The sequence below is a fragment of the Oncorhynchus nerka genome, linkage group LG27 (assembly GCF_034236695.1).
Source record: "Oncorhynchus nerka isolate Pitt River linkage group LG27, Oner_Uvic_2.0, whole genome shotgun sequence".
Classification (NCBI taxonomy): domain Eukaryota; kingdom Metazoa; phylum Chordata; class Actinopteri; order Salmoniformes; family Salmonidae; genus Oncorhynchus; species Oncorhynchus nerka.
In genome coordinates this window covers 96,977,397-97,000,068 of record NC_088422.1, presented here as the reverse complement: position 1 = coordinate 97,000,068, position 22,672 = coordinate 96,977,397, and the positions used below count along the sequence as shown (strand labels likewise).

General features: G+C 45.3%; 1 protein-coding gene across 1 annotated transcript in view; it reads right to left on the bottom strand.

Moving 5' to 3' along the window:
* LOC115114975 (uncharacterized) overlaps window positions 1-22,672 on the bottom strand; it is a 42,653-nt gene that overhangs the window by 4,932 nt on the left and 15,049 nt on the right. The window contains exons 2-10 of the mRNA XM_065012394.1: window positions 9,675-9,892; window positions 9,020-9,163; window positions 8,618-8,732; window positions 5,830-6,031; window positions 3,784-3,925; window positions 3,377-3,532; window positions 3,242-3,297; window positions 2,940-3,115; window positions 2,354-2,754 (exon numbers count right to left, since the gene is read on the bottom strand). Of these exons, the coding sequence (XP_064868466.1) occupies window positions 2,354-2,754; window positions 2,940-3,115; window positions 3,242-3,297; window positions 3,377-3,532; window positions 3,784-3,925; window positions 5,830-6,031; window positions 8,618-8,732; window positions 9,020-9,163; window positions 9,675-9,892 (1,610 nt within the window). The remainder of the gene's footprint in view (window positions 1-2,353; window positions 2,755-2,939; window positions 3,116-3,241; window positions 3,298-3,376; window positions 3,533-3,783; window positions 3,926-5,829; window positions 6,032-8,617; window positions 8,733-9,019; window positions 9,164-9,674; window positions 9,893-22,672) is intronic.

Here is a 22,672-nt window from a genome sequence, read left to right as displayed (position 1 = left end):
CCATTTAGGAATACAACATTATGTTGACATTATGTTGGCTGTTACCTGTTGTTTACCATTTAGGAAGGTGACATTATGTTGACTGTTACCTGTTGTTTACCATTTAGGAAGGTGACATTATGTTGACTGTTACCTGTTGTTTACCATTTAGGAAGGTGACATTATGTTGACTGTTACCTGTTGTTTACCATTTAGGAAGGTGACATTATGTTGACTGTTACCTGTTGTTTACCATTTAGGAAGGTGACATTATGTTGACTGTTACCTGTTGTTTACCATTTAGGAATACAACATTATGTTGACTGTTACCTGTTGTTTACCATTTAGGAAGGTGACATTATGTTGACTGTTACCTGTTGTTTACCATTTAGGAAGGTGACATTATGTTGACTGTTACCTGTTGTTTACCATTTAGGAATAAAACATTATGTTGACTGTTACCTGTTGTTTACCATTTAGGAAGGTGACATTATGTTGACTGTTACCTGTTGTTTACCATTTAGGAATACAACATTATGTTGACTGTTACCTGTTGTTTACCATTTAGGAATAAAACATTATGTTGACTGTACCTGTTGTTTACCATTTTACATTATGTTGACTGTTACCTGTTTTACCATTTAGGAATACAACATTATGTTGACTGTCACCTGTTGTTTACCATTTAGGAAGGTGACATTATGTTGACTGTTACCTGTTGTTCACCATTTAGGAATACAACATTATGTTGACTGTCACCTGTTGTTTACCATTTAGGAAGGTGACATTATGTTGACTGTTACCTGTTGTTTACCATTTAGGAAGGTGACATTATGTTGACTGTTACCTGTTGTTTACCATTTAGGAATACAACATTATGTTGACTGTTACCTGTTGTTTACCATTTAGGAAGGTGACATTATGTTGACTGTTACCTGTTGTTTACCATTTAGGAAGGTGACATTATGTTGACTGTTACCTGTTGTTTACCATTTAGGAATACAACATTATGTTGACTGTTACCTGTTGTTTACCATTTAGGAATACAACATTATGTTGACTGTTACCTGTTGTTTACCATTTAGGAATACAACATTATGTTGACTGTTACCTGTTGTTTACCATTTAGGAATACAACATTATGTTGACTGTTACCTGTTGTTTACCATTTAGGAAGGTGACATTATGTTGACTGTTACCTGTTGTTTACCATTTAGGAATACAACATTATGTTGACTGTTACCTGTTGTTTACCATTTAGGAAGGTGACATTATGTTGACTGTTACCTGTTGTTTACCATTTAGGAATACAACATTATGTTGACTGTTACCTGTTGTTTACCATTTAGGAAGGTGACATTATGTTGACTGTTACCTGTTGTTTACCATTTAGGAATACAACATTATGTTGACTGTTACCTGTTGTTTACCATTTAGGAAGGTGACATTATGTTGACTGTTACCTGTTGTTTACCATTTAGGAAGGTGACATTATGTTGACTGTTACCTGTTGTTTACCATTTAGGAAGGTGACATTATGTTGACTGTTACCTGTTGTTTACCATTTAGGAATACAACATTATGTTGACTGTTACCTGTTGTTTACCATTTAGGAAGGTGACATTATGTTGACTGTTACCTGTTGTTTACCATTTAGGAATACAACATTATGTTGACTGTTACCTGTTGTTTACCATTTAGGAAGGTGACATTATGTTGACTGTTACCTGTTGTTTACCATTTAGGAATACAACATTATGTTGACTGTTACCTGTTGTTTACCATTTAGGAATACAACATTATGTTGACTGTTACCTGTTGTTTACCATTTAGGAATACAACATTATGTTGACTGTTACCTGTTGTTTACCATTTAGGAATACAACATTATGTTGACTGTTACCTGTTGTTTACCATTTAGGAATACAACATTATGTTGACTGTTACCTGTTGTTTACCATTTAGGAATACAACATTATGTTGACTGTTACCTGTTGTTTACCATTTAGGAAGGTGACATTATGTTGACTGTTACCTGTTGTTTACCATTTAGGAAGGTGACATTATGTTGATTGTTACCCGTTGTCACACATTCTTTACTCTTGCAGGTAAACAAAATAAGATTTGCATTTCAGGCCACATAATGCAACAGGGGTGGTAAACAAGGAAAATGTAGTGTATTTCCTCTGCTGCTTTGAGTGTGTAATAGTTTGTCATGCAGGGCTCCCTTGTAAAGGAGACCTTGGTCTCACCGGGACTCCACCCTGCCTAAATAAAGGTTCAACATGTCAGAAATACAGCACGACGGCAGATTCCTGCAATTCCACTTTCACAGCTTCAAGCCCACAGCCCTTCTGTGGGACCCCTTCCTCACCCGTCTTTGATGAGGTCATAGAAGAGACTGCTGCTGACGCCGTCATCCGGAGTGGCTTTGCAAGACTCCACCAACAGCTGTACCTTGGGCAGATCGGCCTGGGCCTGGATGCCCATGTACAGCCTGTCCATTAGCTTCACCTTCACTGGGTAAGCACTGGGATCCACCTTCTGGGTGAACTTACTGTCCTTGAAGACCTCAAAGGTGTAGCCGAAGCTACCAAAGTTGGACTCTGTGAACATGTAGTTGGAGCTGTGGATCTGGTAATAGTTGGAAATGCTGACGGTCTTGGGATACCGGCAGGAGAAGCCGATGTTGATCCGGTTACGTCGCGTGATGGTCGCGTTGACCGCGTCGAAGGAGTTTATTTCGTTTTTGAACACCATGAAGTCACCTGCATCCTAGATAGAAGCGGAGAGAGAAACCAGATTTAGGAAGATAAGAAACAAAACACAAGAATGGAGAAAGAGATGGCACACCTCCAAGTATGTGTGTGTGTGTGTGTGTGTGTGTGTGTGTGTGTGTGTGTGTGTGTGTGTGTGTGTGCACGTGCGTGTGTGTGTGTGTTTTCGAATATTTCTCATACCTCCATCTTTGTGCCACAGGTTTTGAGTGACATGGTGCCCATGATGTGTGTTTGGTTGGAGGTTAGGGAGCAGGATGAGTCGGCTAGCCGCAGCCACTTCATGTCCACCCCGGGCAGATAGGCCTTGCTCACGGCGATGCTGATCCTATTCTCTGTGCACAAAACATTCGCCTCACCTGTCCACAGAGGATATGACGTGTTATGTGTGTGTCATCACGTTAGGATTGGATCTTACCCTATAACATACATGGAAGTCTATCTAGCAACAGTGCAATGATTGAAGGGGGTGAAAATCAACTAACCTGTAAGTGCGAGGGCTTTGGCCACCACCACAACCACACATCTCATCTCTGACTGGCTGAAATGAAGAACAAATGAGAACAACAATGACCACAACAACAACAACAACACTTACTGTAAATGTCCCTTCAACGTACCTCTCGTTTGTCTCGGCAGTGAAACAGATGGGAATGTTTTGTCTCAGGTGTCTTTCCTGCGGGATCCAGCCCAGGAAGAGCCTCGTGACACCAAAGCCCTCATCCCTGATCTTCTTGGTCATGTTGGAAGGGCCGCTGACCTGGAAGTCAAATGTCCTTTGAGGAAGCAGAAAGACAGAGAAGTTTACAACCCCTGGATAAGTGCGAGGATGCCAAGGAGTATTTTGGTTACATCAAACTCTATTCATCTCATTCAGTTTTCATGTGCTGTTTTCAAGCTGGTTATAAAAAACGAGCATTGCTAAGTGTTGTGGTCTCTGCAGTCCGTCAGTCCATAGGTGAAACAACGGGGGAAGTCGATGGAGTTTTGGACAGTAAGGTGATGTAGGTGAGAGAGGTACTCTTACTTGGCATGGGCGGTTTTTACTCGGGCTTCCAGTTGGTACAGGTGACCCACAGCGGCATGATGGACATCCCCATGTGAAGGTGTTGGAGTCAAGAACTGTGGTCGTATGTAGCCAGGGAGACAGTTGGATAGAGCTGGCTGGACTAAAACCACAGAAAGGACAGGTTTTAGATACAGTACCAGTCAATCATTTAGAACCACCTACTCATTCAAGGGTTATTTATTTTATTGTACTATTTTCTCAATTGTAGAATAATAGTGAAGACATCAAAACTCTGAAATAACACATACGGAATCATGTAGTAACCAAAAAAAGTGTTAAACAAATCTAAATATATTTTATATTTGAGATTCTTCAAAGTAGCCCCCCTTTGCCTTGATGACAGCTTTGCACACTCTTGGCATTCTCTATGTAGCCAGGGAGACAGTTGGGCAGAGTTGGCTGGACTAAAACCACAGAAAGGACAGGTTTTAGACATCTAGTGGGTGTGTTAATAAAGGGGCATTCTGGGATTGCTACATCCATTATTATACTATTAAATTAATGATATATAGACATTGATTCTTCAAGACTATAACTTATAGAAATGCCTCAGGAGCTTAGTTCAACTGTCTTAATAAATCACTAGCTAAAATACAAGCTTGTTTTATTTAATCTAATGTTTGTATAGCTTTATAGCATGGTTAAAGCTATCATTTTGATCTGATGGATAGTCAGTCCTTGCATCCATTGCTATCATGTTGATCTCATGGATAGCATCAGCTATCATTTTGATCTGGATATCCATCCAGCTATCATTTTGATCTGATGGATAGTCAGTCCTTGTATCCATAGCTATCATGTTGATCTGATGGATAGTCAGTCCTTGCATCCATAGCTATCATTTTGATCTGATGGATAGTCAGTCCTTGTATCCATAGCTATCATGTTGATCTGATGGATAGTCAGTCCTTGCATCCATTGCTATCATGTTGATCTCATGGATAGTCAGTCCTTGCATCCATAGCTATCATTTTGATCTGATGGATAGTCAGTCCTTGTATCCATTGCTATCATGTTGATCTGATGGATAGTCAGTCCTTGTATCCATTGCTATCATGTTGATCTGATGGATAGTCAGTCCTTGTATCCATTGCTATCATGTTGATCTGATGGATAGTCAGTCCTTGCATCCATTGCTATTATTTTGATCTCATGGATGGTCAGTCCTTTTTTTATTCTACCTTTATTTAACTAGGCAAGTCAGTTAAGAACAAATTCTTATTTTCAATGACGGCCTAGGAACAGTGGGTTAACTGCCTGTTCAGGGGCAGAACGACAGATTTGTACCTTGTCAGCTCGGGGGTTTGAACTTGCAACCTTCCGGTTACTAGTCCAACGCTCTAACCACTAGGCTACCCTGCTGCCCCTATGTATCCATAGCTATCATTTTGATCTGATGGATAGTCAGTCTTTGTATGCATAGCCCCGTTTATACATTTGAGAGTGGTTGCATTTCTCCAGAATCATCCCTCAGCTGTTTACCAAAAAAAAGTGGCACGGTGTCTGCTTTGTCATTGTTGGAATCTCAGATGACCCCTTTAGAGGATCCACAGCGACATACATGTCTATAAACAATGACTGACAATGCTTCGGACTAAATTGTTGTCTGATTATTTCATCAGGGGCAGTAGGGTGTTTGTTTTTAGCTAGATTGACAGCATTTTGTACTGCTCTCAGTAAATAAAGGTAATTAGTCATGTAATTAGGGAGATTAAAACCATGCAGGTTGCCATTTTGGAACGCACCATCATCTTCACTGTCATTCCACCAGGTGCACATAACATAATTTGCATAAACAAACTACGAGTTCAATTTTGAAACCTACACCACTTTACCAAAATAAAACTCAAATTCTGTTTTATTTTTTGACAAATGACTATGCGTCACTGATCTATACATATTATACGACTAGACAAAACACTAGACAAATCCCATTTAATTAAATTGATTGGTTGGTTTCACTATGCCAAAAGGAAGCATTCAACTGTGAGACATGCTACTTACTCTCCACGGCAAACTGCAAGGGCACGCGGCTGAACGGGGTCGGAGTCGGGTTATTGGCATAGGACTCGTTCAGGGCCTTTCTGGTATAATTTGATTTATATCCCGTCATGTTGACGTCTACAGTGGGGTGGTCCTGCAGCAGCACCTCAAATACATGCAACCCTACAGCCAACCGGCCCGTGGCATGCAGAGTGCACTGGACCTGGAGGGATGAGATGATAGTGAATTAACTGCTGATCTAGGAACAGTTTCTCCCTGTCCACGGAATCCTATTCATTATGATCTGAAAAGGAAAAGCTGATCCCAGATCAGTTGGATGTTAATTGTGCTCAATTGGATTGAATGTTTATAATAAATAATAATAAACAAGGGTCTTTCACACTAGACCAGGGATCTTCAACATTATCTTACCCAGGGACCCGTCCCAGGCAACCCAGGGACCCGTCCCAGGCAAACCGGCGACCCAGGGACCCGTCCCAGGCAAACCGCAACCCAGGGACCCGTCCCAGGGACCCGTCCCAGGCAACCCAGGGACCCGTCCCAGGCAAGGGACCCGTCCCAGGCAAACTGGCGAGGGACCCGTCCCAGGCAAACTGGCAGGGACCCAGGGACCCGTCCCAGGCAAACTGGCGACGCAGGGACCCGTCCCAGGCAAACCGGCAACCCAGGGACCCGTCCCAGGCAAACCAGCGACCCAGGGACCCGTCCCAGGCAAACCGGCGACCCAGGGACCCGTCCCAGGCAAACCAGCAACCCAGGGACCCGTCCCAGGCCCGACGCAGGGACCCGTCCCAGGCAAACCAGGGCGTCCCAGGGACCCGTCCCAGGCAAACCAGGGACCCGTCCCCAGGGACCCGTCCCAGGCAAACCCGGCGACCCAGGGACCCGTCTCCCAGGCAAACCGGCGACCCGTCCCAGGCAACCCGGCGACCCAGGGACCCGTCCCAGGCAAACCGGCGACCCAGGGACCCGTCCCAGGCAAACCGGCTACTCAGGGACCCGTCCCAGGCAAACCGGCGACCCAGGGACCCGTCCCAGGCAAACCGGCAACCCAGGGACCCGTCCCAGGCAACCCGGCGACGCAGGCACCCGTCCCAGGCAAACCGGCGACCCAGGGACCCGTCCCAGGCAAACCGGGACCCGTCCCAGGCAAACCGGCAACCCAGGGACCCGTCCCAGGCAAACCGGCAACGCAGGGACCCGTCCCAGGCAAACCGGCGACGCAGGGACCCGTCCCAGGCAAACCGGCGACCCAGGGACCCGTCTCAGGCAAACCGGCGACCCGTGCCAGGCAAACCAGCAACCCAGGGACCCGTCCCAGGCAAACCTCAACCCAGGGACCCGTCTCAGGCAAACCGGCGACCCAGGGACCTCGTCCCAGGCAAACCGGCGACCCAGGGACCTCGTCCCAGGCAAACCGGCGACCCAGGGACCTGTCCCAGGCAAACCGGCGACCCAGGGACCCGTCCCAGGCAAACCGGCGACCCAGGGACCCGTCCCAGGCAAACCGGACACAGGGACCTCGTCCCCACAGGGACCTCGTCCCAGGCAAACCGGCGACCCAGGGACCCGTCCCAGGCAAACCCAGGGACCCGTCCCAGGCAAACCGGCGACCCAGGGACCCGTCCCAGGCAAACCGGCGACCCAGGGACCCGTCCCAGGCAAACCGGCGACCCAGGGACCCGTCCCAGGCAAACCGGCGACCCAGGGTCCCCGTCCCAGGCAAACCGGCGACCAACATCATACAGTTAGCAAAAAGTGTTTTTCCTTCACATCAGGTAAATGATAATGGAAAGGAGAAGTAATCAACATTTTAAAATGAAAATATTACGTAGATAATTTTCATTATTTTGATCTCCCCACATTATAATTGGAAGAGGAAGTGTAAACTCTAACATAGCCTATTAGCTAGAAAGGTAATTACAAACACATTTTTACTAAGAGCAACTGTTTATCTGGTTAAACAAAGGTCAGCCATGTGTTGGCAAAGCATTATGTCCAAGTCAAGAAAGCTTACCAGCAGCCAGCGGCACTGGTAGCCTGTGCCGCATTCACATGCTATCAGAGTTATCGGAAGTGGGAACGACCTTCTAAGTTGGAGTTACAAGTGGGAAGCTTGTTGTTTCCCGAATTGCCATGTAGCGACGTTTCACCACTGACATTTCACCTTTTCAACCAAAAAATGACAACAAATCCCTTTTTGACAATTACAACATTATCAATAAGGATAATGTAGCTAGTTTGACCATATCGTCAATGTAATTTTATAATTAGCAACGTTAGCTAGCTTATCAAGCTAGCTAAAATCGTATTTGTTAAAGAATCGTTCTAACTTCAAAGGCATGTGAACACATTCATGTCGGACTTACGACTTCCCACTTCCCAGTTTCCCATTTCCCATTTCCCACATGAAGCCACCCCTATTCGCGTGTGCTTTTTAAAATCCTAAATCAGATACTCCAGTGAGTGTCATTGGATACCATAAGTGTAATTTGCTCAATGTTCAGAGTTGAGAAATAAAGTTGACATCGTTAGAAATAAGATATTCTCCTCTTGTCTACTGTGGGTATGTAATAATAAATGTGTTTATTCTGTTGTTGCTAGCGATATTCATAAAAACATTGAGAGGGGGAACCCTCTGCAGTACCTCCGCAGGGATTGTTCAAGTGCCTTTGAAGTCGGAACAATTTTAGCTAACTTAATAATACCCCACGCACTAAACCGTTAATAAACGGGCTTGATTTCATCTACATCAATCTGCAGGGAGGGATATTGTTAATTTTATTACCCTGTCAAGTGTAATGTTGGGGTGTGCGACGTTCACAGGGAAGTGGCACCTCACGTCATCTCCATCCGGGTCATAGGCCAAGAGAGGAAGAGTGGAAAAGCAGTTCTGAGGAACTCTACTCATGACATCACAGAGAGAAACAAAAAAAACACTTTCATTAGTAGATAATAATCCCAGATAACAGTGACGTGACTGTAGTGTTATGTAGATGTAGAATAAAACAGAATGTATTGTTTAACCCTTTAGACCACAATAGAATTCTAGAATGCTGCTGTAGATGACTGAGACGGCCCCTATGGGTTCTAAAGGGCTCAGGTTGAAATATGCCACTAAGTTTAGTGTGTGGTTATTTGGCAGAAACTCTTTTTTGGTACATTCAGTTTGCTTCCCTCGTGGTCGTACCGCAGGGTTGGGACAGTTGCCGTGACAGGAGGTGTGTTTTGGGTTGGAGGCCCCGGGCTGACCCGTAACCCCAAATCCACCTCGGTGTGTATTGTCCAGTTGGTCTTTCCATTGACATTGGAGCCCCAACAGCAACCTGAGTCACTACAATGAGAGGTTGAATCAGTGCATTGAAGTGGTAGATCAGCATGACATCATTCTGACAGATACCAGTATTTTCTAGTGATTCCATCCACATCATCAATATAACTGTTATTTCCACAGTGCTCAGGTTGCAATGTTATGTCTTTCCAACATTAAAATCCAGCAAAATGTTGTTTGATGGGATCGGAGCACAACAGACACAGCAACAGTAACTATACAGGGTTTGTGTGTGTGCGGGGTGCGGAGCACAACAGACACAGCAACAGTAACTATACAGGGTTTGTGGGGTGGCGTGGGGGTGGGGGTCGGAGCACAACAGACACAGCAACAGTAACTATACAGTGTTTGTGTGTGTGTGTCAGGGGAGGAGGGGGGGTGTCAAGATGCCTGGATGATGTGCTTATTACTCGTCAAAACAGCATTCAACAGATGACTTCCTGTCTCTAACACCCAGAGGCTGATGTCAACCCCCCGCCCCTTCCTCCACCACACCCAGAAAATCCAAGTTTACCTCAGGGTGTAGGATTGGGTTTTCTGGTCCCTAGTGAAGTTTCTAGTGAAGTGTCCCTCCGACTGGCACCAGAGGTTTTGGCCGGACTGGTCCTTGTCGGTGGTCTGCACGACAGGTCCTTGTCGGTTGGCACTGCCATTACAGTAGCCGCTGGTGCACTCCCAGGAGAACTGCTGTTCACACCTGTCCCGGCCATTCTCACGGTAGTGGAATTGTACCTGCCAGCACACAGGTTAGGACCCATACTCACAGACAGCCTCAGAGTAAGAGTGCTGATACAGGATCAGTTTAGCCTTTTAGATCATAATGAATAAGAGTATAAGAACAGGGGGGACCCTGATTCTAGATCAGCACTACCACTCTGAGAAACTTTTTGAATATAGGGCCCTGCTAGGGGAGATAGGTCAGGTTGCATTAAGAATGTTTAGAAATGGTTGCATCAAGACAGAATGAATAATGGTTACATCAAGATAGAAAGAATGGTTGCATCAAGATAGAAAGAATGGTTACATCAAGATAGAAAGAATGGTTACATCAAGATAGAAAGAATGGTTACGTCAAGATAGAAAGAATGGTTGCATCAAGATAGAAAGAATGGTTACATCAAGATAGAAAGAATGGTTACATCAAGATAGAAAGAATGGTTGCATCAAGATAGAAAGAATGGTTACATCAAGACAGAATGAATGGTTGCATCAAGACAGAATGAATAATGGTTACATCAAGATAGAATGAATAATGGTTACATCAAGATAGAAAGAATGGTTACATCAAGACAGAAAGAATGGTTACATCAAGACAGAAATAATGGTTACATCAAGATAGAAAGAATGGTTGCATCAAGATAGAAAGAATGGTTACATCAAGATAGAAAGAATGGTTGCATCAAGATAGAAAGAGGGGTTGCATCAAGACAGAATGAATAATGGTTACATCAAGACAGAAAGAATGGTTACATCAAGATAGAAAGAATGGTTACATCAAGATAGAAAGAATGGTTGCATCAAGATAGAAAGAGGGGTTGCATCAAGACAGAATGAATAATGGTTACATCAAGATAGAAAGAATGGTTACATCAAGATAGAAAGAATGGTTGCATCAAGATAGAAAGAATGGTTACATCAAGACAGAAAGAATGGTTACATCAAGATAGAAAGAATGGTTACATCAAGATAGAATGAATAATGGTTACATCAAGATAGAATGAATGGTTGCATCAAGACAGAATGAATAATGGTTACATCAAGATAGAATGAATAATGGTTACATCAAGATAGAAAGAATGGTTACATCAAGACAGAAAGAATGGTTACATCAAGACAGAAAGAATGGTTACATCAAGATAGAAAGAATGGTTGCATCAAGACAGAATGAATAATGGTTGCATCAAGATAGAAAGAATGGTTACATCAAGATAGAAAGAAGGGTTGCATCAAGATAGAAAGAGGGGTTGCATCAAGACAGAAATAATGGTTACATCAAGATAGAAATAATGGTTACATCAAGATAGAAAGAATGGTTACATCAAGATAGAAAGAAGGGTTGCATCAAGATAGAAAGAATGGGTACATCAAGACAGGACGAAAAACAGTTGCACCAAGATAGAAACAATAAGTAATACATGTTTGATATAAAATATTAGTTAATATTGTTGAATAGTTATCAAGAGTGCATTAGATGGTAAATGTACTGTAATATTGTCCCATGACTCAAGCTATTTCTCAACTTGAAGATCTTTCCCCCAAATTCTTCCACAGAGTTTATGTAAAGAAACTGCTAATTCAATTTCCTCCATCAACTAGTTTATGTAGAAAAGCTGCTAAATCAATGTCTTACTTTCATTGGATGTGGAATTGATTCAGAGCGTTGTTTTCATTTTTTATAAATTGCACTTAAGATTTTCCATTTGCAAATCTACTAACAGGAAATTACTTGGAATTGACCACAAACTACACTGTAAAACCCAAGGCATTTTAACTCAAATACTACTAGTAAGTTGAACTCAATGAAAAGTCATTAGTGCTTTAAATGTTTATGTGGTACTGACTCAAAACTAAATGATAAGTCACATCAACTCCATTTTTTAAAATAATACATCTGGGAATTTGGGGAAAGTTACCGGAATTTTGCAAATCTACTTTGAAGGCCTTATGTGGCCTGTAAACCATGAGTTTCATGCCAATGTATTAAAGTAAAGCTAGGATTCATAATAAGGCTTTATGAGATATGTAATGTATTGTCATAATGAGTTTTATTATAATGATAACATTCACCTAGGAACTCACTTGGTGAAGGCCACAGGACTGAAAATGAACGAATTCAACAATCATGTCTCTGTCACTAACAAGTACTGTCATGGGTGGTAAGTCTACACTTCACTCTGAAAGGCAAGGTATACTGGTAAATTACATTGGAGGTGTGGCTTAGTGGGGGCATTACTCTAAATGTTCAAGGTGATACATCAAATCTGGATACAACTCAAATCTATCACTTTAAGTAACTGTACTGAGATACAGCGGTGGAAAAAGTAATAAATTGTCATACTTGAGTAAAAGTAAAGATACCTTAATAGAAAAGTAATAAATTGTCATACTTGAGTAAAAGTAAAGATACCTTAATAGAAAAGTAATAAATTGTCATACTTGAGTAAAAGTAAAGATACCTTAATAGAAAAGTAATAAATTGTCATACTTGAGTAAAAGTAAAGATACCTTAATAGAAAAGTAATAAATTGTCATACTTGAGTAAAAGTAAAGATACCTTAATAGAAAAGTAATAAATTGTCATACTTGAGTAAAAGTAAAGATACCTTAATAGAAAAGTAATAAATTGTCATACTTGAGTAAAAGTAAAGATACCTTAATAGAAAAGTAATAGTCACCCAGTAAAATAATACTTAAGTAAATGGAATTGCTAAAATGTACTTAAGTATCAAAAGTAAAAGTATAAATCATTTCAAATTCCTTATATTAATCAAACCAGACGACACAATTCTCTTTTCGTTTTTAAATGTATGTATAGCCAGGGGCACACTACAACACTCAGATATCATTAACAAATGAAGCAGTTGTGTTTAGTGAGTCCGCCAGATCAGAGGGAAAAGGGGATGACCAGAGATGACCAGAGATGTTCTTTTGACAAGTGTGTGAATTGGACAATTCTCCTGTCAAACTTTTCTTTCGGAATGTAGTGAGGTAAAAGTAAAAGTTGCCAAAAATATAAATAGTAAAGTAAAGTACAGATTTTTTTTAGAAAAAATAATTTATTACAATCAATACCATTCATACTTTACACAATAATAATTCTCATTCATTCTATTTACAAAAACCACCAAACAACCAAACAAAAACAAACCTCAGGGGAGCATCGTCCCTCCCCGTCATACCTAACCAATACCTAACCCTTTCCCTATCTCCCCTTCCCTAATCTATCCCCTTACAAATCTAACTCTAACACTCCCAGCCCTAATCCCCCCTTCCACCTCTCCCGTGCCGCATGCTGCCCCACTTCCTCTCCTCCCTCTTCATCCTCCCCCTCAAATCACCTTCCACCTTCCACCCTCCTCACTATCCCTTCCACCCCCCAATCTCTCCCTGTCTTGACTAAATTCTGCCTGGCTTCCCACAGTCCCCTTTTAAAGAGACTCATGAGAAGCCAGAGCAGAAATCTGTCCCTATCCGTTCCCCTCGCTCTCCCTACGCCTCTCTCTAGCCTAGCCCATGTCAACACAAAGTCACTCCTAACCACACCTAGCAACACCCGTGCCCTAGCCCATACTAGTCCGGCAAAGGCACAGTCCCAAAAGGCATGGCGCACAGTCTCCTCCCTGCCACAAGCAGATCTTGGACAGGTGGGGGATCGCGCCAAACTATGCCAGTACATGATGGAACGTACCGGCAAGCACTTGTGGAGGCTCAACCAATTCAGGTCTTTGAGCCTGTTGTCCAGGCCCCGCGCCTGCACTCCCTCCCAGACCACTGACGAGATGCCCGCTACAGGCGCAGGACTCCCTGCCTGCCTGACCTCCTCGTACAGGTGCCTGTGGTCTAAACCTATTCGGGCAACTTCAACCTCGGGGTGCGCACACAGCCACTTGGCCGCATGGCCAAAGTGCCACGGCAGCTGTTCCGCCTGAGGACCCGTGTTAGACCACACCATTACGCTTCTCGCTTCTTCAGCTTGAGGGGAGATGTGGTACCCCCTACCTCCCTCCCCGATGGGACAGAGCATGCGCGCCCTGGCGACCCACTCGTACCTGCCACCCCACATGAACTGAAACACAAGCCTCACTAGAGACCTTCTCAGACAAGCCGGCAATGGGTAGATGTACGCCAAATACAAAAGAGATGGCAATACATCCACCTTTAGGACCAGGACCTTACCTATAAAAGACAAAAACCTAGCCTTCCACATTGCTAGCTTCTTCTGTACCACTGCTATACGCATGTTCCAGTTCAGCGTCGCTGAGCCAGAGGTCTCAAAATGGACCCCGAGAATCCTCAGGGCCCCCTCACAGAGAGATAACCCCCCGGGCACATCCGTCCTACCGCGCCATCTTCCGAAAAACTTAACGGAAGACTTTGCATGGTTCAGAACCGCCGCCCCCGACGCTCGGGTGAAATCCCCAATGATGGCAAGGGACCTTGTATTGTTTACTTAAGTACTTTACACCACTGCTCACATATATTAAGTGCAATGAGTTTCCTCACAAGTTTTGAGTAATGACAGCACAACCCTAGCTTTATCTCCTTTCTCTCTTCATCTTCCCCTCCATCTTCCTTTCTCTCTTCCTCCTCCTCCATCTTCCTTTCTCTCTTTCTCCCCCTCCATATTCCTTTCTCTCTTTCTCCCCCTCCATCTTCCTTTCTCTCTTTCTCCCCCTCCATCTTCCTTTCTCTCTTTCTCCCCCTCCATCTTCCTTTCTCTCTTTCTCCCCCTCCATCTTCCTTTCTCTCCCCCTTCTATCTTCCTTTCTCTCTTCCTCCCCTTATCTCTTCCTTTCTCTCTTCCTCCCCTTCTATCTTCCTTTCTCTCTCCTCCCCCTTCTCTCTTCCTCCCCCTTCTCTCTTCCTTTCTCTCTTCCTCCCCCTTCTCTCTTCCTCGCCCTTCTCTCTTCCTCCCCCTTCTCTCTTCCCCCTTCTCTCTTCTTTCTCTCTTTCTCCCCCTTCTATCTTCCTTTCTCTCTTCCTCCCCTTCTATCTTCCTGTCTCTCTTCCTCCCCCTTCTCTCTCCCTTTCTCTCTTCCTCCCCCTTCTATCTTCCTTTCTCTCTTCCTCCCCCTTCTCTCTTCCTTTCTCTCTTCCTCCCCCTTCTCTCTTCCTTTCCCCCTCCTCCCCTTCTATCTTTCTCTCTTCCTCCCCTTCTATCTTCCTTCTCTCTTCCTCCCCCTCTATCTTCCTTTCTCTCTTCCTCCCCTTCTATCTTCTTTTCTCTCTTCCTCCCCCTTCTATCTCCTTCTCTCTTCCTCCCCTTCTATCTTCCTTTCTCTCTTCCTCCCCTTCTATCTTCCTTTCTCTCTTCCTCCCCCTTCTTTCTTCCTTTCTCTCTTCCTCCCCCTTCTCTCTTCCTTTCCCCCTCCTCCCCTTCTATCTTCCTTTCTATCTACCTCCCCTTCTATCTTCCTTTCTCTCTTCCTCCCCTTCTATCTTCCTTTCTATCTTCCCTTCTCTCTTCCTTTCTCTCTTCCTCCCCCTTCTATCTTCCTGTCTCTCTTCCTCCCCATCTATCTTCCTTTCTCTCTTCCTCCTTCTCTTCCTCCCCTTCTATCTTCCTTTCCCTCCTCCCCTTCTATCTTCCTTTCTCTCTTCCTCCCCTTCTATCTTCCTTCTCTCTTCCTCCCCTTCTATCTTCCTTCTCTCTTCTCCCCTTTCTCTTCCTTTCCCCCTCCTCCCCCTTCTATCCTCCTTTCTCTCTTCCTTTTTCTCTTTCTCCCCCTTCTATCTTCCTTTTCTCTTCTCCTTCTATCTTCCTGTCTCTCTTCCTCCCCCTTCTATCTTCCTTTCTCTCTTCCTCCCCTTCTCTTCCTCCCCCTTCTATCTTCCTTTCTCTCTTCTTCCCCTTCTATTTCCCTTCTCTCTTCCTTTCTCTCTTCCTCCCCTTCTATCTTACTGTCTCTCTTCCTCCCCCTTCTATCTTCCTTTCTCTCTTCCTCCCCTTCTATCTTCCTTTCCCCCTCCTCCCCTTCTATCTTCCTTTTCTCTTCCTCCTTCTATCTTCCTTTCTCTCTTCCTCCCCCTTCTCTCTTCCTCCCTCCCTTCTATCTTCCTTTCTCTCTTCCTCCCCTTCCCCTTCTCTCTTCCTTTCTCTCTTCCTCCCCTTTCTCTCTTCCTCCCCTTCTATCTTCCTCCCCCTTCTCTCTTCCTCGCCCTTCTCTCTTTCTTTCTCTCTTTCTCCCCCTTCTATCTTCCTTTCTCTCTTCCTCCCTTCTATCTTCCTTTCTCTCTTCCTCCCCTTCTCTCTTCCTTTCTCTCTTCCTCCCCTTCTATCTTCCTTTCTCTCTTCCTCCCCCTTCTCTCTTCCTTTCTCTCTTCCTCCCTTCTCTCTTCCTTTCCCCCCCCTCCCCCTTCTATCTTCCTTTCTCTCTTCTCTCTTCCTCCCCTTCTATCTTCCTTTCTCTCTTCCTCCCCTTCTATCTTCCTTCTCTTCCTCTCTTCCTTTCTCTCTTCCTCCCCCTTCTATCTTCCTTCTCTCTTCCTCCCCATCTATCTTCCTTTATCTCTTCCTCCCCTTCTATCTTCTTTCTCCTTCCATCCCTTTTCTCCCCAGATCTTCCTTTCTCTCCCCTCCCCTTCATCTTCCTTCTCTCTTCCTCCCCTTCTATCTTCCTGTCTCTTCCTCCCCTTCTCTCTTCCTTTCTCTCTCCTCCCCTTCTATCTTCCTTTCTCTCTTCCTCTTCTCTTTCCCCTTCTCTTCCTTTCTCTTCCTCCTTTCTTCCTTCCTCCTCCCCCTTCTATCTTCCTTTCTCTCTTCCTCCCCCTTCTCTCTTCCTCCTCCCCTTCTATCTTCCTTTCTCTCTTCCCTTCTATCTTCCCTTCTCTCTTCCTTTTCTCTTCCTCCCCTTCTATCCTGTTCTAAACCCCTATTCCTTTCTCTCTTCCTCCCCTTCTATCTTCCTTTCCTCCTCCCCTTCTATCTTCCTTTCTCTCTTCCTCCCCTTCTATCTTCCTTTCTCTCTTCCTCCCCTTCTCTCTTCCTCTCCTCTTTCTTCCTTTCTCTCTTCCTCCCCCTTCTCTCTTCCTTTCTCTCTTCCTCCCCCTTCTCTCTTCCTTTCTCTCTTCCTCCCCTTCTTCTTCCTCGCCCTTCTCTCTTTCTCTCTTCCTCCCCCTTCTCTCTTCCTTTCTCTCTTCCTCCCCCTTCTATCTCCCCTTTCTCTCTTCCTCCCCTTCTATCTTCCTTTCTCTCTTCCTCCCCCTTCTATCTTCCTTTCTCTCTTCCTCCCCTTCTCTCTTCCTTTCCCCTCCTCCCCCTTCTATCTTCCTTTCTCTCTTCCTCTCTCTTCCTTCTATCTTCCTTTCTCTCTTCCTCCCCCTTCTATCTTCCTGTCTCTCTTCCTCCCCTTCTATCTTCCTTTCTCTCTTCCTCCCCTTCTCTCTTCCTCCCCTTCTCTTCCTTCTCTCTTCCTCCCCTTCTATCTTCTTTTCTCTCTTCCTCCCCCTTCTATCTCCCTTTCTCTCTTCCTCCCCTTCTATCTTCCTTTCTCTCTTCCTCCCCTTCTATCTTCCTTTCTCTCTTCCTCCCCTTCTCTCTTCCTTTCCCCTCCTCCCCCTTCTATCTTCCTTTCTCTCTTCCTCCCCTTCTATCTTCCTTTCTCTCTTCCTCCCCCTTCTCTCTTCCTCCTCCCCCTTCTATCTTCCTTTCTCTCTTCCTCCCTTCTCTCTTCCTTTCTCTCTTTCCTTTCTCTTCCTCCCCTTCTCTCTTCCTCCCTTCTATCCTCCCCCTTCTCTCTTCCTCCCCTTCTCTCTTCCTTTCTCTCTTCCTCCCCTTCTATCTTCCTTTCTCTCTTCCTCCCCTTCTATCTTCTTCTCTCTTCTTTCTCTCTTCCTCCCCTTCTATCTTCCTTTCTCTCTTCCTCCCCATCTATCTTCCTTTTCTCTTCCTCCCCTTCTATCTTCCTTTCTCTCTTCCTCCCCCTTCTATCTTCCTTTCCCCTCCCTTCTATCTTCCTTTCTCTCTTCCTCCCCCTTCTATCTTCTTCTCTTCCTCCCCCTTCTATCTTCCTCTCTCTTCCTCCCCTTCTCTCTTCTTTCCTTCCTCCCCCTTCTATCTTCCTTTCTCTCTTCCTCCTTTCTCTCTTCTCCCCTTCTATCTTCCTTTCTCTCTCCCCCCTTCTATCTTCCTGTCTCTCTTCCTCCCCCTTCTATCTTCCTTTCTTCTCCCCTTTCTCTCTCCCCCCTTCTATCTTCCTTTCTCTCTTCTCCCCTTCTATCTTCCTTCTCTTCTCTCTTCCTCCCCTTCTATCTTCTCTCTCTTCCTCCCCTTCTATCTTCCTTTCTCTCTTCCTCCCCTTCTATCTTCCTTTCTCCTCCTCCCCTTCTATCTTCCTTTCTCTCTTCCTCCCCTTCTATCTTCCTTTCTCTCTTCCTCCCCCTTCTATCTTCCTCCCTTCTTCTCTCCTCCCCCTTCCTCTTCCTTTCTCTCTTCCTCCCCCTTCTCTCTTCCTTTCTCTCTTCCTCCCCCTTCTCTCTTCCTCGCCCTTCTCTCTTCCTCCCCCTTCTATCTTCCTCCCCTTTCTCTCTTCCTCCCCCTTCTATCTTCCTTTCTCTCTTCCTCCCCTTCTTCCCTTTCTCTCTTCCTCCCCTTCTATCTTCCTTTCTCTCTTCCTCCCCTTCTATCTTCCTTTCTTCCTCTTTCTCTCTTCCTTTCTCTCTTCCTTTCTCTCTTCCTTTCCCCCTCCTCCCCCTCTATCTTCCTTTCTCTCTTCCTCCCCTTCTATCTTCCTTTCTCTCTTCCTCCCCTTCTATCTTCCTTTCTCTCTTCCTCTCTATCTTCCTTTTCTCTTCCTCCCCTTCTCTCTTCCTCCCCTTCTATCTTCTTTCTCTCTTCCTCCCCCTTCTATCTTCCTTTCCCTTCCTCTCTTCCTCCCCCTTCTATCTTTCTTTCTCTCTTCCTCCCCTTCTATCTTCCTTTCTTTCTTCTTCTCTTCCTCCCCCTTCTCTCTTCCTTTCCCCCTCCTCCCCCTTCTATCTTCCTTTCTATCTACCTCCTTCTATCTTCCTTTCTCTCTTCCTCCCCCTTCTATCTTCCTTTCTATCTTCCTCTCCTTTCTCTCTTCCTCCCCCTTCTATCTTCCTGTCTCTCTTCCTCCCCATCTATCTTCCTTTCTCTCTTCCTCCCCCTTCTATCTTCCTCCCCTTCTATCTTCTTCCTCCCCCCTTCTATCTTCCTTTCTCTCTTCCTCCCCCTTCTATCTTCCTTCTCTCTTCCTCCCCTTCTATCTTCCTCTCTCTTCCTCCCCTTCTCTCTTCCTTTCCCCCTCCTTCCTCTTCCTTTCTCTCTTCCTTTTCTCTTTCTCCCCCTTCTATCTTCCTTTCTCTCTTCCTCCCCTTCTATCTTCCTTTCTTCCTCTTCCTTCCTTTCCCTCCCCCTTCTCTCTTCCTCCCCTTCTATCTTCCTTTTTCTTCCCCTTCTATCCCCCTTCTCTCTTCCTTTCTCTCTTCCTCCCCCTTCTATCTTCCTTTCTCTCTTCCTCCCCCTTCTATCTTCCTTTCTCTCTTCCTCCCCTTCTATCTTCCTTTCCCCCTCCTCCCCCTTCTATCTTCCTTTCTCTCTTCCTCCCCTTCTATCTTCCTTTCTCTCTTCCTCCCCCTTCTCTCTTCCTCCCTCCCTTCTATCTCTCTCTTCCTCCCCTTCTCTCTTCCTTTCTCTCTTCCTCCCCCTTCTCTCTTCCTTTCTCTCTTCCTCCCCCTTCTCTCTTCCTTCTCTCCTTCCTCCCTTCTCTCTTCCTCTTCTCTCTTCTTTCTCTCTTCCTCCCCCTTCTATCTTCCTTTCTCTCTTCCTCCCCTTCTATCTTCCTGTCTCTCTTCCTCCCCCTTCTCTCTCCTTTCTCTCTTCCTCCCCTTCTATCTTCCTTTCTCTCTTCCTCCCCTTCTCTCTTCCTTTCTCTCTTCCTCCCCTTCTCTCTTCCTTTCCCCCTCCTCCCCCTTCTATCTTCCTTTCTCTCTTCCTTTCTCTCTTTCCCCTTCTCTTCCTTTCTCCTTCCTCCCCTTCTATCTTCCTTTCTCTCTTCCTCCTCTATCTTCCTTTCTCTCTTCCTCCCCTTCTCTCTTCCTTCTCTCCCCCTTCTATCTTCTTCCTTTCCTCCCCCTTCTATCTCCTTCTCTCTCTTCCTCCCCCTTCTATCTTCCTTTCTCTCTTCCTCCCCTTCTATCTTCCTTTCTCTCTTCCTCCCCTTCTTCTTCCTTTCTCTCTTCCTCCCCTTCTCTCTTCCTTTCTCCTCCCCTTCTATCTTCCTTTCTATCTCCTTCTATCTTCCTTTCCCTTTCCTTCTATCTTCCTTATCTTTTCTCTCTTCCTCTCTCTTCCTCCCCCTTCTATCTTCCTTTCTCTCTTCCCATCTATCTTCCTTTCTCTCTCCTCCCCTTTTCTCTCTTCCTCCCCTTCTATCTTCTTTCTCTCTTCCTCCCCTTCTATCTTCCTTCTCTCTTCCTCCCCCTTCTCTTCTCTCCTTTCTCTCTCTTCCTTTCTCTCTTCTATCTTCTCCTTTCTCTCTTTCCTCCCCCTTCTATCTTCCTTTCTCTCTTCCTCCCCTTCTATCTTCCTGTCTCTCTTCCTCCCCTCTATCTTCCTTTCTCTCTTCCTCCCCCTTTCTCTCTTCCTCCCCTTCTATCTTCCTTTCTCTCTTCTTCCCCCTTCTATCTTCTTCTCTCTTCCTTTCTCTCTTCCTCCCCCTTCTATCTTCCTTTCTCTCTTCCTCCCCTTCTATCTTCCTTTCTCTCTTCCTCCCCTTCTATATTCCTTTCTCTCTTCCTCCCCTTCTATCTTCTCCCTCCCCCCTATCTTCCTTTCTCTTCCTCCCCTTCTCTCTTTCTTTCTCTCTCCTCCCTTTCTCTCTTCCTCCCCCTTCTATCTTCCTTTTCTCTTCCTCCCCTTCTCTCTTCCTTTCCCCCTCCTCTATCTTCCTTTCTCTCTTCCTCCCCTTCTATCTTCTTTCTCTCTTCCTCCCCCTTCTATCTTCCTTTTCTCTTCCTCCCCCTTCTTTCCCTTCTCTCTTCCTCCCCCTTCTCTCTTCCTTTCTTCCTCCCCTTCTATCTTCCTTTCTATCTTCCTCCCCTTCTATCTTCCTTTCTCTCTTCCTCCCCTTCTATCTTCCTTTCTATCTTCCTCTTCCTTTCTCTCTTCCTCCCCCTTCTATCTTCCTCTCTCTTCCTTCTATCTTCCTTTCTCTCTTCCTCCCCCTTCTATCTTCCTCCTTCCTTTCCTCCTCCCCTTCTATCTTCCTTCTCTCTTCCTCCCCTTCTATCTTCCTCCTTCCTCCCCTTCTATCTTCCTTCTCTCTTCCTCCCCCTTCTCTCTTCCTTTCCCCCTCCTCCCCCTTCTATCTTCCTTCTCTTTCTTTCTCTCTTCTCCCCTCCCCTTTCTCTCTTCCTCCCCTTCTATCTTCTTCTCTCTTCCTCCCCTTCTATCTTCCTTTCTCTCTTCCTCCCCCTTCTCTTCCTCCCCTTCTATCTTCCTTTTCTCTCCCCTTCTATCTTCCTTTCTCTCTTCCTTCTCTTCCTCTTCCTTTCTCTCTTCTTCCCCTTCTATCTTCCTTTCTCTCTTCCTCCCCTTCTCTCTTCCTTTCCCTCTATCTCCCCCTTCTATCTTCCTTTCTCTCTTCCTCCCCTTCTCTCTTCCTTTCTCTCTTCTCCCCTTTCTTCTCCCTTCTCTCTTCCCTCCCCTCTATCTTCCTTTCTCTCTTCCTCCCCTTCTCTCTTCCTTTCTCTCTTCCTCCCCTTCTATCTTCTTCTCTCCCCCTTCTATCTTCCTTTCTCTCTTCCTCCCCCTTCTATCTTCCTTTCTCTCTTCCTCCCCTTCTATCTTCCTTTCTCTCTTCCTCCCCCTTCTTTCTTCCTTTCTCTCTTCCTCCCCTTCTCTCTTCCTTTCCCCTCTCCCCCTTCTATCTTCCTTTCTTTCCTCCCCTTCTATCTTCCTTTCTCTCTTCCTCCCCTTCTATCTTCCTTTCTCTCTTCCCTTTCTCCCCTTTCTCTCTTCCCCCCTTCTATCTTCCTGTCTCTCTTCCTCCCCATCTATCTTCCTTTTCTCTTCCTCCCCTTCTATCTTCCTCTTCCCCTTCTATCTTCTTTCCCTCTCCTCCCCTTCTATCTTCTTTCTCTCTTCCTCCCCTTCTATCTTCCTTCTCTCTTCCTCCCCTTCTATCTTCCCTCTCTTCCTCCCCCTTCTCTCTTCCTTTCTCCTCCTCCCCCTTCTATCTTCCCTTCTCTTCCTTTTCTCTTCCTCCCCCTTCTATCTTCCTTTCTCTCTTCCTCCCCTTCTATCTTCCTTCTCTTCCTCCCCCTTCTATCTTCCTTTTCTCTCCCCCTTCTCTCTTCCTCCCCCTTCTATCTTCCTTTCTCTCTTCTTCCTCCCCTTCTATCTTCCTTTCTCTCTTCCTCCCCTTCTATCTTCCTGTCTCTCTTCCTCCCCCTTCTATCTTCCTTTCTCTCTTCCTCCCCTTCTATCTTCCCTTTCTCTCTTCTATCTTCCTTTCTCTCTTCCTTCTTTCTTCCTTTCTCTCTTCCTCCCCCTTCTCTCTTCCTCCCCCTTCTATCTTCCTTTCTCTCTTCCTCCCCTTCTCTCTTCCTTTCTCTCTTCCTCCCCTTCTCTCTTCCTTTCTCTCTTCCTCCCCCTTCTCTCTTCCTCGCCCTTCTCTCTTCCTCCCCCTTCTCTCTTCTCGCCCTTCTCCTTTCTTTCTCTCTTCCTCCCCTTCTATCTTCCTTCTCTCTTCCTCCCCCTCTATCTTCCTGTCTCTCTTCCTCCCCTTCTCTCTTCCTTTCTCTCTTCCTCCCCCTTCTATCTTCCTT